This window comes from Chiloscyllium punctatum, chromosome 13 (assembly GCF_047496795.1).
Source record: "Chiloscyllium punctatum isolate Juve2018m chromosome 13, sChiPun1.3, whole genome shotgun sequence".
Taxonomy (NCBI): Eukaryota; Metazoa; Chordata; class Chondrichthyes; order Orectolobiformes; family Hemiscylliidae; genus Chiloscyllium; species Chiloscyllium punctatum.
In genome coordinates this window covers 101225964-101238315 of record NC_092751.1, presented here as the reverse complement: position 1 = coordinate 101238315, position 12352 = coordinate 101225964, and the positions used below count along the sequence as shown (strand labels likewise).

The 12352-nt window shown below is 46.9% G+C and overlaps 1 protein-coding gene across 5 annotated transcripts in view; it reads left to right on the top strand.

The window, feature by feature from the left end:
- zswim8 (zinc finger, SWIM-type containing 8) overlaps positions 1-12352 on the top strand; it is a 199969-nt gene that overhangs the window by 181072 nt on the left and 6545 nt on the right. For 4 of the 5 annotated variants that reach the window (XM_072583458.1, XM_072583456.1, XM_072583455.1 and 1 more), the window contains exons 22-25: positions 1480-1977; positions 4167-4344; positions 9058-9231; positions 11893-12015. In XM_072583458.1, coding sequence (XP_072439559.1) covers positions 1480-1977; positions 4167-4344; positions 9058-9231; positions 11893-12015 — 973 coding nt within the window. Of the gene's footprint in view, positions 1-1479; positions 1978-3101; positions 3620-4166; positions 4345-9057; positions 9232-11892; positions 12016-12352 lie in introns of those variants that run through there. The other variant, XM_072583459.1, reaches the window with a different exon arrangement.

Genomic DNA, 12352 nt, shown 5'->3' with positions numbered 1-12352 from the left:
TAAGGATGGGTCTCTCCAGTGATTTTCACTTCCTGCAAGTTAATTCTTAAAGAGCTTGTTTGTTCAACTTTCAGCATCTTAACAATATGAATCTTCTTTCAAAGTCAAGCCCCACTACCTCCTACACTGGGCTAGAGCCATTGTTGTCATGGGAATATGTTTTGAAGGCGGATGTGGATAGATTTTTGTTAGGAAAGAGAATAGGCGATTATCTGGGGGAAACGGGAATGTGGAATTTGAGACACAGAGATCAGCCGCAATCTTATTAAGTGGTGAAGCAGACACGATGGGCTGAATGGTCTACTTCTCCTGGAGCAAGGGGAGGCCATTCAACCCATCAAGCCGGTTCTGTCATCCACTGAGGACTTTAACTCCACTTTCTTGCCTGTTCCCCATAAACTGTGACTCCCATCAAAAACCTGTCAAATTCAGCCCTTAATGATCCAGTGCTCCCTGAAAAAGTAAATTCCAAAGCTGAATGAACCTTTCAGAGAAAAGACTTCCTTCTCGTCTCCATCAGGAATGGGAGCACCCTTGTTAAATTTGTTTTAAGCTTTGGCCCTGAATTGCCCCGTGGGGAGGAGAGCAGCCCCTCAGTATACTCCTGTTAAGATCCCTCCCAGTTTTCTGGTTTTCCACTTCTCTAATTTGAAAAACACGCCCACCGTGTTAACGCACAATGGGTACAATGTGTCCTTTGATGAATTGCTCCAGGTAACTGCATGGAAAGTGAAGTTTCCTGAAACTGCCCATGTGGCTTTACAAATGTCCCTGACCGAGGGCTGGGCCTGAGGTGAATTTGTCTTGTTAATGAGTCTGTGTCCACAAGCGCGGTTTCTTTCTGTTTTCAGAGAGCTGGGCTAATTTGTTGTGTGCATGTGCATATGTGTACACGTGCATGTATGTATGTATAAGACAGAGGAGCAGAAATTAGGCCATTCAGCCCATCGAGTCTGCTCTGCCATTCAATCAATCATGGCTGATACATATTTCTCAATCCCATTCTCCCGCTTCATTCCCGCACCCCATGATCTAGAACCTATCGATCTCGGTCTTAAATATACTCCAATGACCTGCTCTCTACAGCCTTCTGTGACAGTGAAGTCCACAGATTCCCCACTCTCTGGCTGAAGAAGTTTCTCCTTCTCTCCATTCTAAAAGGTCTTCCCTTTTCTCTAAGACTAGAGTCTTAGTCTCTCCTACCAATGAAGACCTCTTGCCCCACATCTACTCTGTCCAGTCCTCGTCCTATCGAGTATAGACCCAGAGTCCTCAAACATTCCTTATACATTAAGGAACGTATGTGAGAGAGAGAGTGTGTGTGTGTGTGTGTGTGTGTGTGTGTGTGTGTGTGTGTGTGTGTTACATTGTCCGTGCTCTGTTCCAGGATAACGCCATGTTGGAGGAGGCCTCCGTGGCTGTTTGGGGCTGAATGGCCTGAGTGTGAGTGTGTGTTACATTGTCCGTTCTCTGTTCCAGGATAACGCCATGTTGGAGAAGGCCTGTATGGCCGTGGAGGAAGCAGCGAAGGGTGGTGGTGTATACCCGGAGGTACTGTTTGAGGTCGCCCACCAGTGGTACTGGCTTTACGAGCAGACGGCAGGTGGCTCTCAGCAGCAGCAGCAGCAGCGGGAGATGTCAGCCCGCGGGGCCCACGAGGCGGGCCGGGCGTCTGCGGAGCACCCTCCCCTGGCTGAGGGCTCGGCCACGGTTACCGTGGCAGCCACCGTGACGGCCACTGCCGTGGTGCCGGTCATCACCGTCGGGTCCACCATGTACCAGCAGCACACCATCGCCGGGACGGCGATCGCACACCCCCACGGACAGGTCTTCCCCACCAGCCCGGTCATGAGTCACCCGTACACGACTATCCAGACCCACATCCCGTCGGTGTGTAACGCTGCCTACCTGGGACATCCAATACAGCACGTTCCTCGGCCTGCAATCTTCCCTGTTGCCGGAGCAGCCTATCCTCAGGTACTTCGATACAGTACTGGTCGTTTCACCGGGATCAGGAGAGGGAGATTTGTATAGAGGCACCAGTAGGATTAACGACAGCAATGTCAGAATCCCCACTGAGATTGCTGCACACGTTTATTTGAAATAGCATTGAATAGTCACCAGAGAAAGGGCCCCTCTCACATGCATGAATGTAGCGAAAATGTTTTTCAAGTTCATTCAGGCCAATATTTATTGCCTGTTCCTATTTGCCCAGAGTGCAGTTAAGAGTCAATCACAGGAATCACACGTACAGTCAAAAAGTATGTTGCTGGAAAAGCACAGCTGGTCAGGCAGCATCTGAGGAGCAGGAGAATCGACGTTTTGAGCATAAACGCTTCAGCAGGAATGTTAATGAAGAGCTTATGCCCAAAGCGTTGACTGTCCTGCTCCTCGGATGCTGCCTGACCAGCTGTGCTTTTCCAGCACTCTGTTTTGTATAGTCCTCAATTTTTCACTTGGAATCACATGTGGCCAAACTTGGTAAGGATAGCAACTTTCCTTCCCTAAAGGACGTTTTTGAAACAGATGAGTTTATTTTGCTAACAGTAGTTTAGATTACTACATTATTCATCATCATTAGGTTATTTAATTCTAGATATTTGTTGAGTTCAAATTTCACCATCAGCCGTAGAGGGATTCCAAAACTGGGTGGCACGGTGGCTCAGTGGTTAGCACTGCTGCTTCACAACACCAGGGCCCTGGGTTCGATTCCTGCCTCGGGTGACTGTGTGGAGTTTGCACGTTCTCCCCGTGTCTGCGTGGGTTTCCTCCGGGTGCTCCGGTTTCCTCCCACAGTCCAAAGATGTGCAGGTTAGGTGAATTGGCCATGCTAAATTGCCCGTAGTGTTAGGTGCAGGGGTAAACGAAGGGGTGGGTTGCTCTTCTGAGGCTCAGTGTGGACTTGTTGGGCCGAAGGACCTGTATCCACACTGTAGGGAATCTAATCTACAGAGAATGCTAGAGAGATTCAGCAGGTCAGGCAGGATCTGCCGAGAGAGAAACTGCATTAATGTTCTGAGTCTAGTGTGACATCTTCAGATCTGTTCTGCTCAGAGAAAGTCATTGTTAGCTCAACATTAACCCTGTTTCTCTTTCTGCAGATGGTGCTTGGCCTGTTGGAGTTTCTTCAGCAGTCTGTGTTGTTCAGATTTCCAGCATCTGTAGTATTTTGCTTTTATTTAAGTATTGTGCACCTAAGTGTGGGCAATCTCCATGCTTTCTGACGTAGTTAATACAAGCCTTTCCTCACTAACACCCCTTGCGTCTTCCATCTATCTTCCTAGCTGAGCCAATTTGCCTCGATGCACTTTCTATTCCAAGCTAGCTCCCATCCCCACATCCCCTACGTTTTACCCCTGCCCCGAGTACAGAGGGTGCTTCAGATTTTGTGCAACCAGTAATGTTTTCCTGGGGTGTAGGAAGATGTTTGGAACTCTGCCCTCACTCCTGGACAATATCTAGGTGGATGCTTGCATGCAATACTGAGGGAGAAATGAATTGGAAGCCTTTTTCAGGCTGTTTGGGTGGTCCATTTTGATGAAGTAGTGTGTCCTGGCTAACATCACTCCATGAATGGACAGTGTCTTTGTGGATTGAAAATAAAGTCCTATTTGCCTGATATTTCTTGTGTCATTTGATTATTGCAACAGTTCAATGGGGAGGAGTTTGGTCTGGGTTTGCCGGGGGAGGGGGCGGGGCTGGCAGGTTGGGGGGAGAATTGATGAGGCGAATGTGAACCAAGCCAATTTACCCCAAACATTCTGACTGTCGTCAGGAAGTAAACTTTGATTAAACGGGTATTCTGGATGGATTGGTCGGGAGCGAGACACCATAAGGCATAGGCGCAGAAATCAGGCCATTCAGCCCATCGAGTCTGCTCCACCATTCAATCATGGCTGATACGTTTCTCAACCCCAATCCCAGGTTGCATTTGAGAAAGGATTGGAGGATGGGCAGAGTGGGGCTAAGTACACAATGCCAACCTGTGTCTGTCCCTTCCTCTCGGTTGGTCACGTGCCCCTTGATCGAGAAGGGAGAGGCAGCGAGTGGAGATGTTGGACAGAGGCAGTCACGTCAGGTCTCTCGTCGAGCTGCGAGCTTGGGAGTAATAATTGGGGCGGCAGGAGGGGAATGTGCAATTATTTACTGGTCTGTAATCTGTCTAGGGGATGCATCCGGCATTCATTGGAGCTCAGTACCCTTACACTGTAGCAACCACAACCCATCCAGCAATGGCCGCTCCACCAGTCACCTTCGCTGGGGTTCCTGTCCCTCCTATGGCTCCAATGGCAGTGCACCCTTACCAGTCTGACCCGAATCTGCCCCTGACATCAACTGTAGCAGGTAGGTGAGATCTTTCAATGGTTGAAAGTGCAAAGTGTCATCCTTTGTGTGTGTGTTATTTTTTAAGAAGTGCTTTAAAGTTGGTGGTGCAAGCTGCCTTCTCCTTTTGTGCTGGGCTTGACTGAGCGAGTGTTCATTTAGCAGCGCAAACATGTTTAATAAAACTTAGAGGTTTATAAACCAGGGGTGGTACTGCTGCAGCACAGCGCCAGGGACTCTGGTTCGATTCTAGCCTCGGGCGACTGTCTGTGTGGAGTTTGCACATTGTCTGTGCGAGCTTCCTCCAGGTTTCTGCCTGTCAATCCAACGATGGCCAGGTTAGGGGGATCGGCCGTGCTAAATTGCCCCTGGTGTCTGCTGTGTGCAGGCTAACTGGGTTAGCCATTGGAAATGCAAGGCTACAGGGATAAGGTAAGGTGTTGGTCTGGTGGAATGCCCCGAGGAGGGGTCAGTGTGGACTCAGTGGGTCTAATGGCCTGCTCCCACTCTGTAGGGAGTCTGTGAAAATAATTGACAGGCATGGATAAGGTGAATGACAAGAGTGTTTCCCTAGTATGGGGGAGTTTAAAACCAGGGGGCATATTTTTAAGGGGAGAAGCGAAAGCTTTAAAAAGAGGCAAATTTTTATTTTACAAGAGAGTGGTTCATGTGTGGAACGAACTTCCTGAGGAGATAGTGGATGTGGGTACAGTTACAATATTGAAAAGATATTTGGATAAGGACACGAATTGGAAAGATTTGCAGAGATGTGGGCCAAACACAGGCAAGTGCGACTGGTTGAGTTTGGGAGCACGATTGGTGTTGGTTTTTGAAGCAGAGGGTCTGTTTCTGTGCTGTATGACTGGTTGGGGCTCCTCGGTCACGTTAGCGTGGCAGATGGAGCTCATTCCATGGTAAGGGCTCCCTCTGGTGACTGAGCACGGAGCACTCAGGAATGGAGACGCTTTCAGTCTTCACTCTGCAGCTCTCAAGACCAGATACAAGGCCTGGTCATTGTCTGTTTGTAAAACTGACCACCTCATTAATTTTAATAGCTTAAGAAAACCACTAGTGAAAATTGGCCCCATCGCAGATGCTTTTTTCTCCAGTAGGGATGTTCTTGGACAAGAGGTTTCCATAAGTCGGTGGGAAATTATGCATTTTTATCAGGGATAATTAGACGTGTATACCCACTGGAAAAAGAATTGGAGCTAAATCGGTGCAAACATTTGCTGAAATGTTGACTCTCCCCAACTGACTATTTCCAGCATTTTTTTTATTTTGGATTTCCAGCAGTTTTATTTTCACATCAGACCTACGTTAAAATAGTCCTTGTTTTGTAAATTCTTGGCTGGTTTCATGGATACCTGGTCGCATTGCTCAGCTGTGACCCACGGTTCCCTTGCCCTTGCCCACCATAGGCACCCAGCAGGAGTTGCTGAATGGCACCAGCAACTCAGATGCCTGGTTAATTTAACCACCCTTAACCACCAACACCTTGACCAGCTCGGACTGAGCTCAGTTGGCACTTTCCACGCTGCTACTGTGGCTGAGACTGTCTTCCGAACACCGACTGGGAAGGGAGAGGGGATGGGGACATCGAACTGGTGTCTGTGGATAAGCTCGCAGAGCACAATGCTTCACGTTGAAGCAGCTTACATCTGGAACTGGGGAGCTAGCAGCAGGGTTGATCCACAGCAATAGCGCTAACACTGAAAAATAATGAATTAAAATAGTTATTTGACACTTGATGGACCAACATCTGTTCTCCTGTCCAGAGCTCTCCTTGGCATTGCATTTTGTTTTGTAACCTTGCTGCGAACTATTAGGTGAACGTGTTGAATTCGAGGTTCTACCAACATCCAACTCAAATATAGGTAGCTCTGCTCTGATCCTGAAAGTAATCCATCATTGACCCATGACCTAGGCTCATAGTCAAGTGCAATGTGCAATGTTTTTTCTTAATTCGCTGATGGATGTTGCTGGCTGAGCCAGCATTTATTGTCCATCCCCCATTTCCCTTCAGAAGCTGGTGACAAGATGTTTTCAAGGGCAGCACGGTGGCTCAGTGGTTAGCAGTGCTGCCTCACAGCACTCCTGACCTAGTTCGATCCCAGCCTCAGGCGACTATCCGTGTAGACTTCGCACATTCTCCCCATGTTTGCGTGGGTTTCCTCCGGGTGCTCTGGTATCATCCCCACTGTCCAAAGATACGCAGTTTAGGTGAATTGGCTGTGCTAAACAGCCCATAGTGTTCACGGATGTGTAGGTTAGGTGCATTAGTCAGGGGTAAATGTAGAGTAATAGGGTAGGGGAATGGGTAAAAACAATTACTGCAGATGCTGGAAACCAGAGTCTAGATTAGAGTGGTGCTGGAAAAGCACAGCAGTTCAGGCAGTATCCGAGGAGCAGGAAAATCAATGTTTCGGGCAGAGAGCCTGAAGGATGAAGAGGAGGATGGGGGTGGGGAGAAAGTAGCATAGAGTACAATAGGTGAATGGGGGAGGGGATGAAGGTGATAGGTCGGGGGTGGGGGGAGGGTGGAGTGGACAGGTGGAAACGAAGATAGGCAGGTAGGACAAGTAATGGGGACAGTGCAGAGCTGGAAGTTTGGAACTGGGGTGAGGTGGGGGAAGGGGAAATGAGGAAACAGTTGAAGTCCACATTGATGCCCTGGGGTTGAAGTGTTCCGAGGCAGAAGATGAGGCGTTCTTCCTTCAGGCGTCTGGTGGTGAGGGAGTGGAGGTGAAGGAGGCCCAGGACCTCCATGTCCTCGGCAGAGTGGGAGGGGGAGTTGAAATGTTGGGCCACAGAGTGGTGTGGTTGATTGGTGTGGGTGTCCCGGAGATGTTCCCTAAAGTGCTCTGCTAGGAGGCGCCCAGTCTCCCCAATGTAGAGGAGATTGCATTGGGAGCAATGGATACAATAAATGGTATTGGGGAATGGGCCTGGGTGGGTTACTCTTCAGAAGGTCGGTGTGGACTTGTTGGGCCAAATGGCCTGTTTCCTTACTGTAGGGATTCTAAGATTGAACCACTGCAGTCCATTTGGTGTCGATAGGGAGATCCAGAAATTTGACTCGATGACACTGAAGGAACAGCGATATATTTCTGAGTCAGGATGTTGAGTGGCTTGGAAGGGAATTTGTAGGAGGTGATGTTCCCATGTATCTGCTACCCCTTGTCCTTCTCAAGGGCTCTGTGAGCTACAGAATCATGTGCAGTTTAAATAAAATTGAGAAAACTCTTTCAAGTAAGTGGTGACCTCCCCCACCCGCAAGCTTACTGGTTAGCTTGGCTCGAAGTGGGTGGAATCAGTCAAGCCTGTGCAAGCAAGGGGGGGAGGGGGGAAGGCTTACACGTGGCCCCTGGCAAGACCACTTAACATTTGTCTACTCTGAGATCTTTACTTTGCCTGGATTAGCCCCTCCTTAAAAGAAACTGGCCACCAATTCTCCCTGTTTATGCTCAGTCAGGTCAAAGGTTAGACAGAGACGAATGGCGATGGTTTAACCTAAGGGTCACCACGCCCCAGGTGAGGACAGAGGTTGGGAAGGTAATGGTAACCTGAACCAGAGCGGGAATTGAACCCGTGTTGTTGGCATCACTCTGCAACACAAACCAATCATTCGGCCAACTAAGCTAACCCACAGGAAGGCTCAAATTATGCTCTGTTTGAGGAAGGAGTGGACACGTTGCTAAAATGTTTTCCACACTATTAATTAGCAATAACTTACTAACCAAACTGTTCAGTGTTTCTCCGTGTTTGATATCTCTAACACAAACAGAAATTGCTGGAGAAAGCAGAATTAGCAATTCAGATTCAATGTCCCTTCTTCAGAGCATTCTTAAGAAAGGTCACTTGACCCAAAATGTTAACTCTGTTTCACTCTCCACAGGTGTTGCCAGACTTCTTGAGTTTTTCCAGCAATTTCTCTTCATAGTTCTGGTTTCCAGTATCCACAATTTTTTTTTGTTCTAGGTCTCTATAATATGGGGGCCAGTATCCTTACTAAAAATGCATCATTTTGGTGGTAAACCCACTTCCTGGTGTGTTAATAAAACCACAGCAAGCAGCCATACCCTTTGATGGAAAAAGAGCCAATTACAATATTGTTGACAATATTGGCATTCCTTGCCCAATCGGAGCCAATCTTTCTGGTTTAAAATTTAAACAAAACCCCATGACAGTTGACTATCCATCATTGTTGACTAGTGCATCCTCCATGGTAACACCTCTACTGATGAGAATTCACTTGACCACCAATCAGTATTCTTCTCAATGCTGTGTAAGTGTTGGCTTTCCCACTGAACTGGTATTCTTGAGAAATGTCCTGATGAGGGCAAAATGAAAAGATTCAACATAATGTATACTTTTTTTCAGTAATACTCCAACAAATGACTATATTGCCTTTTGTTTTTACAAAGAAGTGTTTAGCAGAAATTTGAAGCCAAGATAACCCAGTGCATTCTGGATGCAATTTTCCATTTTTGCCCTAAGTGAATCGACGGCTCATCCCTCAGAGCTGAGAATGGACGACAACTAAATACAACACTCAGCTGACCTTTTAAGAACCAGTTGTTAATGCTAATATTCGTGAATGGTTAGAGTACTCAAAGTGGAGAAATGTGTGCATTGAATTGTATCTAACTGCTGTTCTAACACTTTATTTTAATGTTCTACCTGGCTGTGTGTTGACTGTGATGGTAACGTTGCCTCTCTCTCCCTCTGCAGTGGCAAGCGTGCAGGCTGGGACCGCTTTCCAGGCTGTTCAGGGAGCGTCAATGCCAACTTTAACAACGCAGGGCCCCTCAATAGTCGCCCCAACTTTCCCTACAGAAGACGAACAGCACTCTCAACCAGTCAGTCCTCAGGGACTGCACTACTTGCATTCAGCTTACAGAGTTGGTGAGTGTGCACTCGAGCGATTGTACCTTCTCAAGGTTGGCCATCTCTGGAAAGTCCCCTTCGATCTCCAGACGTCTCGCAAGTGTTCGCCAGTCACCAAAGAGTTACCGCTGTTGTAATCTCAGAAACGCTGCAGTCGAGCAGCGACTTGAGAATAATCCATTTTTAACAATGTTAGTGGGGGTAAGAGTTGGCTGGGGCATGACAGTATTCAAAATCCCTTCTCGAGGGACAGGTCTGTCCTGGGGAACGTTTTGATTAATTTGGTTGCTCAGGCGAGTCTATCCTTCCGTGAATAAACACACCTCCGTAACTGCAGCAAATCCTCCTTAACTCCTTACACGACATGTTCCTGGTATGGGAAATCATCGGTAAACTACAAAGCCTATCCAAAGTTCACCAAAGCAAGATATTAGAGGCAGGAGAAAATTAAGGAGGATGGGGAGCTGCTTTTTTAAAATTCATTCACCGCATGAGGTCAGTGCAGACTAGACCAGCATTTATTGCCCAAAGGGCAGTTAAGAGTCAACCACATTGTTGTGGGTCTGGAGTCACATGTAGGCCAAGCCAGGTAAGGATGGCAATTCCTTTCCCTAAAGGGCATTAGTGAACCAGATGGATTTTTCTGACAACTGGCAGTGGCTTCATGGTTATCATTAGACTCTTAATTTCAGATTTTTATTGAAATCAAATTCTGCCATGACAGGATTCAAAAGCAGGTCCTTTGAACAAGAGTCACTGAATTAACAGGCCAATGATAATACCATTCGGCTGTTGCTCCCCCATTTGTTGTTTGATTTACCACAGAACCAGTTTATTTTATTTTTTTGCAAAGCCCAGATGTTGCAAAGAATGTGATAATGAAAAATATACTCCATTTGCCGAAGTTGTTCTCGTTAAAGAGGAGAAGGTTGAACTGAGATTTGACAGAGATGGGTAGAATAATAGAACAACACTGTTCCCATTGACGGAAGGGTCAAGTTTCACTGGATGTAGGGATCGGTGAAAGAATTGTCAGTGATTGTGAGAAAAAAATCCAGAAGTGATCACAGTCGAACCTGGAATGCACTGCCTGATTGTGATTACAGACGTGACCAGGGCTTCAAGACTGGAATTGGCTAAGAACCTATGGAGTCAAGAGTGTGGTGCTGGAAAAGCACAGCAGGACAGGCAGCATCTGAGGAGCAGGAGAATCGGGCATCAACCCTTCATCAGGAATTCTGAAAGGCTTATGTCCGAAACATCGACTCTCCCACTCCTCGGATGCTGCCTGACCAGCTGTGCTTTTCCAGCACCACACTCTCGACTCTGATCTCCAGCACCTGCAGTCCTCACCTTTTCCTAAGAACCTGTGGAGACCAAATTTATAGGCGATAGGGCTGGGGGGTAGGACCAGCTGAGTTGCTGTTGTGGCGGCTGGGATGGGGAGCATGGCTCCTTCTGTACTGTAACCTTTTTTGTGACCATGCCCCCAAGTCGTCGCCAGTGTTTATTGCTCGAGTGCACAATGGCAGGCATGGAGCGCACCATGCAGCTGTTGAGTCTGCTGTGCTGAGCCTGACCTTTTGGTTCCTCTTTTCTGCCTGCTTCTGCCATATTCCTGCCAAAGATCTCTCTCTGTCCCGGCTTGAAATATATTTAATGTAGGGGAATCCACAACCGTGTAGGATGAAGAGTTCACAATCAGCAACATACCTGGTCATTGCCACGTTGCTGATGGTGGGAGCATGCTGTACACAGATTGGTTGCCTGAGTTTCTCAGTGGCTGCAATTAAGTAGTTCATGTTCTGAAAAGTCACCTTGAGACTTGCGGTGATTGTGTCCCGACTAACACGGTTACAATTCTGAGGTTAGCGAGTTTTGAGAATATTTGTAGCTTAGGTTGAGGTTCTGGATGTAGGTTTGCTCGCTGAGCTGGAAGATTAATTTTAGATGTTTTGACACCATCATCAATGAGCCTCCGAATGAAGCACTAGTGGTATAGCCCGCTTTCTATTTATATGTTTGCGTTTCCTAGGGTTGGTGATATCATTTCCAATAGTGATGTCATTTCCTGCTCTTTTTCTCAGGGGGTGGTAGATGGTGGTAGATGTTTGTTGATAGAGTTCTAGTTGGAATGCCATGCTTCTATGAATTCTTGTGCGTGTCTCTATTTGGCTTGTCCTAGGATGGATGTGTTGTCCCAGTCGAAGTGTCCTTCCTCACCTGTATGTGAGGATATTAGTGAGAGAGGGTCATGTCTTTTTGTGGTTAGTTGATGTTCATGTATCCTGGTGGCTAGTTTTCTGCCTGTTTGTCCAATGTAATGTTTGTTACACTTCTTGCACGGTATTTTGTAAACCTTCCAGCTCAGCAAGCAAACCTACATCCAGAACTCTGAGGTTTTGAGGAAGCGTCACTCAACCCAAAATGTTGACACTGATTTCTTTCCACAGATGCTGCCTGAGCCTTTCCAGCAATTTTTTGTTTTTATTTCTGATTTACAACATCTGCAGTCCTTTCAGTTTTTATGATTCTTTTACTTCTGCTGTGAATTGATACCCATTTTTAATTTGTGTTTTTTTTTGGCACAGATGCAGTTTCTCTTCTTTAATGCAAAGCTAAGAGTATTGTTTTTTGTTTGAAAATTGCTGATGTTGAAGCTGTGTTTGATCTGTGCAGGAATGCTAGCTTTGGAAATGCTTGGAAGAAGAGCCCATAATGATCACCCGAACAATTACTTCTCCAGGAGTCCACCTTACACCGAGGACGTGAAATGGCTACTCGGATTAGCAACCAGACTAGGTAAGAAAGTGCGATTGTAATTTGGAGCATACATACATGAGATTTACAGTACAGTGGTTCAAAAGCATAAAATTGAACAGAGCCCATTATGAAATAACAATTAGAATTTGAATTAGAATTCCTGCAGTGTGGAAACAAGTCCTTTGGCCCAACAGATCCACACCAACCCTCCGAAGAGTATCCCACCCAGATCCATTACCCTACATTTCCCCTGACTAATGCACCTAACCTACATGTCCCTTACCACTATGGGCAGTTTAGCTTGGCTAATCCACCTGAACTCGCACATCTTTGGACTGTGCGAGGAACCCGGAGGAAACCCACGCAGACACAGAAA